Consider the following 6,281-nt stretch of genomic DNA (forward strand, 5'->3'; position numbering starts at 1 on the left):
CGTGGTGTCATCCTAGCTCACAGCAACCTCAAACTCCTGGGCTCAAGCGATCCTCCTGCCTCAGCCTCCCGAGTAGCTGGGACTACAGGCACACGCCACCATGCCAGCTAATTTTTTTCTATATATTTTTAGCTGTCCGATTAATTTCTTTCTATTTTTGGTAGAGATGGGGGTCTCGCTCTTGTTCAGGCTGGTCTCGAACTCCTGAGCTCAAACGATATGCCCGCCTCGGCCTCCCAGAGTGCTAGGATTATAGGCGTGAGCCACGGCGCCTGGCCAATAATTCTTTAATATCACAAAATATCTAGGTAATGTTTAATTTTCCTTGATTATCCCATCATTTTTTAATACAGTGGGTTTTCAAATCTGGATCAACAAGGTCTACACTGGCTTTGGTTGATTCGTCCTTTGAGGTTACTTATAGGTTCCACCTGGCCCCGCTTTTTTCTCTTACCATTTACTGCCCTACATTGCAGACTTCGCTGACTGCACTTCCATGGTGTAATATAACATGTTCCTCTATTCTCTCACCTAATTCAAGTTTAGGATTCAAGAGGTTTCACTTAACTTCTTTGATTTTACACATCTTAGTTCCTAACAATACTAATATCTATTTATCTTCCAAAATAACAAAATCAGAAGCACTATTAACAATGTGATTACTCACAGTAAGAATTCTCTGCAATTCTTCCTACCCGTAGGTGCTATCCCACTGGGGAGGTACAGTCAGATTATGTACTGTGTTTTAAAGTCACCTTAAATCATTCCTCTTTGGGTGGTTAAGCCACCAACTTGACCTATAGTTAGGTTTGTTTCATTTTGCTTCCTATTTTTAGGGATTACTTGTTTATCTATTTGATTAAACTTTTTTTTCTTTTTCTTTGTTTTTAGAGATGGGGTCTTGTTCTGTCACCAGGCTGGAGGGCAGTAGTGTGATCACAGCTCACTGCAACCTCAAACTCTTGAGTTCAAACTATCCTCCTTTTTTTTTGTAGAGACACAGTCTCACTATGTTGCCCAGGTTGGTCTCAAACTCCTGGCCTCAAGCTATCCTCCTACTTCAGCCTCCCAAAGGGCTAGGATTACCGGGGTGAGCCAACATGCCTGGCCTATTTGAGTTTAAATTTTATACATTATTATGCAACAATTTTTTTTTGAGACAGTCTGACTCTGTTCCCCAGCTGGAGTGCAGCGGTGTCATCATAGCTCACTGCAACCTCAACCTCCTGGGCTTAAGCAATCCTCCTGCCTCAGCCTGCCAAGTAGCTGGGACTGCAGGCGCCACCACACCTGCCTAATTCTTCTATTTTTTGTAGAGACCGGGTTGGGGGTGGGGGGTGCTATGTTGTTGCCCACCCCTGGCCTCAAGGGATCCTCCCACCTTGACCTCCCAGAGTGCTAGGATTACAGGTGGTGAGCTACCACACTCGGCCAATTATTATGTAAAATATTTACATACAGTTCCAAAGTTAAAACTGCAAAACAAAGTAAATTAGGAGAAATCTAGCCCTGCCATTATTGGGAACAGGCCTGGTCCCAACAATCCTATGGTGGATCTTCCAAAAGCATACAGGATCAACATGCTACAGTGACGAGTACCAAGTCAGGAGCCAGGAGAGCCGTGCTTGTGTAAGCCACAAGTAACCCCGGAGCCCCAGTCTTCCTGTGCAGCCTCAGGCAAAAACGTCGTCAGCTCTGCCTCCCTCAGGGGATTGTGGGCAAGCTGCTACCCGTGAATACTTACAACCTAGTAAATACATGTGAGGTAATTCCCTATAGTTGCTTGTAAGGTTTAAGAAATGGTTGAAAATGTAAGTGAGTTGCTTAATACTGCAGTTAAAGCCACCTGGAAATGGAAGCAGCATCATCCAATTTCATCAGTGATTTGAAGACTATTCCCTCCTGTTCCAACCTGGTTCGAAGAAACTGTAGCACTAGCAATGTGGCAATCAGGTCCAGGAGACGTTCTCTTCCTTTTACACCTGAAAGACAAAAAAAGTCCTTTATGTCTGCCGGAAACTCTGCATCTCAAACTGTGCCTGTTTATAAAACTCTGTAATACTCTTCAAGATCCTTAATTAGCCTGCTATTTAAATAAAGAATGGAACATGTGCCCATCACATTATCCCGACAGGTGTTAGGAGACTGAGCTGTATCCAGCGTGCCCTCCCTTGCCATTGTCCATAACCAGAGCAGCTGTGCGGTATGATAAAAAAATGCCAATTTCTAGGCTCAGAAGAGTAAACCTAAATATGCCACAGGTAAACAACAGGGATGGCCGATTATGCCAGGCTGTCAAATTATTTCTAGTGATTAGTACCTACAGGTATCCAAATCAAGACATTTTACTGTATTACAACATATCAAAATTGAAAAGCGAATGTTTACATACATTGAACTCAGAAATTAACCCATTTTTATTTTAAAAAATGCAAGTCATCTTTGAAATCATTTTATATGAAAATTCATTTTGAAATATTCTTATTTTTCCAAATGCACATTTCATGAAACTAATTTTATTCTAATTCTCCACATCTATCCATCGTCGTTAGAGCCACAGTGAGGCATGTGACGGCTTCCCAGGTAAGTCATCTTTATTTCCACCAAAGATGTCTGATACCCAGCACTGTTGTATCACTACGACACACAAAACAATGTAGCCACTCACAGTTGTGGTTCTTTGGTTACGAGACATTTTAAGCATACGGAGAAGAGAACAGTATGATTAATACCCCATCCACTGCCTAGCTCATCACTCCGAACATTTTCCTACATCTGCTTCAAAGTCTTTTCTTTAAAAGAAACAAGACATCACAAAGGTGAAGCCTCCCTTGTATAAGTGCCACAATCCGCCCTCCACCCTCAACTCTCAACTTTTCAAAGAAAAACACTATTCTGATTTGGAGATTTACATTTTCATGATGAGTTGTTTCTGAAAGCTGTTTTCAAAAGGCTCGTAAAAGAATATTCAGTGTTTGCAATTTTCAATTCATATTTCCAGGAATACTTAATAAACATGTATTAAATTTCTTTTATATCTTTTTTTAGAATTTCTGTCAGATAAGTTCTCTAAGCATCCCAAATCTGGCACTAATTAAGGCCATTCAGGCTGAGTACCTTCCTTAATTGGCACTTAGTTATTCTGAGAGAACATCTTATAATACTAAATATCTGCAAAGACTGAAATATGTCTCCTTTTCTGGGTGATGGTGTTGGGAAAAAGTGGCTTTGGAAAAAAACTCCAAACCTTGTCAGAATATACAATTACTTTTTTGGGTAAAGACAAAAGGATTTGTGCATAATATAAACACACACCATTAACTTTAAACCACTGAGACAGCTAAAACTGCTCATAAACTGAGAGGGCTTTTATTAAATGACACAATTTTCTTAATACAGGAAAAGGGAATTAAATAAATTTTTAAAAACAATAAAACCAATCTATTATCCCACAAAAGAAAATAAATGGAGACAAAGCAGTTTAATTTACTGGGTTCTTCTGTTTTTGAGTATTACATACAAAATATCAGACTAATTTTTAAATGATATTACTAATAAGCAAATGTAGGCCGGGTGCGGTGGCTCACGACTGTAATCCTAGCTCTCTGGGAGGCCGAGGCAGGCGGATTGTTTGAGCTCAGGAGTTCGAAACCAGCCTGAGCAAGAGCGAGACCCCGTCTCTACTAAAAATAGAAAGAAATTAATTGGACAACGAAAAATATATAGAAAAAATTAGCCGGGCATGGTGGCGCATTCTTGTAGTCCCAGCTACTCGGGAGGCTGAGGCAGGAGGATTGCTTGAGCCCAGGAGTTTGAGGTTGCTGTGAGCTAGGCTGATGCCATGGCACTCTAGCCCGGGCAACAGAGTGAGACTCTGTCTCCAAAATAAATAAATAAATAATAATAATAAGCAAATGTAACTCTATTCAAGAATATGATAAATAATGAATTGATAAAATGTCTAACTAGTGTATCAGAGTCATTTAAAAAATAAAGTCAGTCGGGCATGGTGGTGGGTGCCTGTAGTCCCAGCTACCTGGGAGGCTGAGGCAGGAGGATTGCTTGAGCCCAGGAGTTTGAGGTTGCTGTGAGCTAGGCTGATGCCAGGGCACTCGCCCCAGGCAAGAGAGTGAGACTTTGTCTCAAAAAAATAAATAAATAAATAAATTCAGAAGGAGAAGGAAAGAAAAGAGAAACAAAGAAGAGGATAGAAGACAAAGTTGGGTACAGAGATATAAAACAAGTCAGGGAAAAAAATCAGACAGCTTGAGACTGTACGCGGAGAACAAAAGGCAGAAAAGAACACACATACAGAAAAATAACACGGACAATGAGAACTAAAGTCAAATCTTAAGCCTCCCCGCCGACTGAATGTACTCCCTCTTGGCCAAGAGGACCCTCCAATTGAAGCTGAGTTGCTGGCCATGAGAAGGGAGGTCAGACACACCTGGTTATGCCCGGTCCCTTTTGGAGTTTTTCTTTGTAACAATAAGATACAAAATTATCAACAAGCCTAAGGCCATCAACAAGCCAAAGCTCAGGTCATCTATTTACTTAACAGACCACTTGAGCCTCCCTTTATGTCCTGTGGCTTGTCTCAATTAGCAGACTTCCCTATCCTAACTGAAAACATTCCAAGCCTTTAGACAAAGCTTCATTTCTTTAACCACTTAACAAATCAAAGAATCTTTAAACCCCACCCATAATCTGTAAGCCCTGACTTTGAGATGTTCCACCTTTTCAGGCCAAACCAATGTGGGCCTTCCCTGTATATTGGTTTATGACTTTTGTGTAATTCCTGTCTCTCTGAAATGCATAAAACCAAGCTGTGACCCAGCCAAGGGGAGACCACGTCCTCAGGGCTTCTTGGGCGTGGCCCTCCAGGCTATGATCACACATACTCGGCTTAGAATAAACCTCTTTAAATTATTTAGAGAGTTTGAGGGGTTTTTTTGTTTTGTTTTGTTTTCTGTTAACAATAATATGGAGATATCCAGAGAAACACATAGAAAATCCATGGAAAAGGTGTATCCATAAAGACATCTCATCTATTGACAACTGTGACTCCATTCTCCCTCGTTTTCCTCTTATTTCTCTGGCCATTGCTTCTCAGTCTTTGATGTTTCCTGTCCTGTCCGGTCACTAAACACTGGTGTGCACCAGGGTGGCCCTAAGTGCCTCTGTGCTTTGGCCACCCTCTTTGGGTGATCTCATCCAGAACCTGGCTTGAAACGCAGCAGACAAACTGACGATTCTCCCAGTCTCCTTTAACTCTGATCTCCTCCCTGCGCTCCAGTCTCACATGGCAAAGTATACCTTTCTCTTGAATGTCTAATAGGCAGCTAAACTTTACATGTCCAAATTGTAACTCTATTAGCGTGTCTCCAGGCTCAGTCTGCAGGCGACGCTTTCCCTTGCCACGTGCAAGCCTGAACCCCTCCCCCTCAGCTGCCCACATCCAGCACACAGCCAAAGTCTGATGTTTCTTCCCCAGAAACGTATCTCAAATCTTCCCAAATAAACACTTAAATTAAAAAAAATGACATACTGAGTGGATGCAATAGACTATAATATGTGTGTAGGATATAAATAATCTAACAAACACCTAAGACCAACTACGCATTTATATTTTATTTGTTAAAACTGTGGTAAAATATCTATAACATAAAATTTACCATTTTAACCATGCTTAAGTGTTCAGTGCTAGTCAGTACCTTCACTGTTACACTACCATCGCCACCGTCCATCTCCGTACTCTTTTCACCTTGCAAAACAGAAACTCTGTCCCATTAAACCCTAACTCCCCGTTCCCTCCTCCCTGCAACCTCTATTCTATCGATACTTTCTGTCTCTACGAATTTGACTACTCAGGGTACCTCATGTAAGTAGAATTATACAGTATTTCTTGTGTGTCTGGCTTATTTAATTTAGCATAATGTCCTTAAGGTTCATCCATGCTGTAGCATGTGTCAGAATTTCCTTCCTTTTTAATGCTGAATAATATTCCATTGTATGCATACACCATATTTTGGTTATCCATTCATCTGTTGATGGGCACTTGTGTTGCTTCCACTTTATGGCCATTTCAAATAATGCTGTGTGAACATGGATGTACAAATATCTCTTTCAAGGCCTGGCGCGGTGGCTCACGCCTGTAATCCTAGCTCTCTGGGGGGCCGAGGCCGGCGGATTGTTTGAGCTCAGGAGTTCGAAACCAGCCTGAGCAAGAGCGAGACCCTGTCTCTACTAAAATTAGAAAGAAATTAATTGTACAACTAACA

The 6,281-nt window shown here is 41.3% G+C and overlaps 1 protein-coding gene across 1 annotated transcript in view; it reads right to left on the reverse strand.

Annotated features, from left to right (window-relative positions):
* The window catches only part of PARP4 (poly (ADP-ribose) polymerase family, member 4), a 98,107-nt gene that overhangs the window by 2,733 nt on the left and 89,093 nt on the right, over positions 1 to 6,281 (reverse strand). Inside the window, exon 35 of the mRNA XM_012641671.1 lies at positions 1,847 to 1,982. Coding sequence (XP_012497125.1) covers positions 1,847 to 1,982 — 136 coding nt within the window. The remainder of the gene's footprint in view (positions 1 to 1,846; positions 1,983 to 6,281) is intronic.

This window comes from Propithecus coquereli, unplaced genomic scaffold (genome assembly GCF_000956105.1).
Source record: "Propithecus coquereli isolate 6110/MARCELLA unplaced genomic scaffold, Pcoq_1.0 Scaffold168, whole genome shotgun sequence".
Taxonomy (NCBI): Eukaryota; Metazoa; Chordata; class Mammalia; order Primates; family Indriidae; genus Propithecus; species Propithecus coquereli.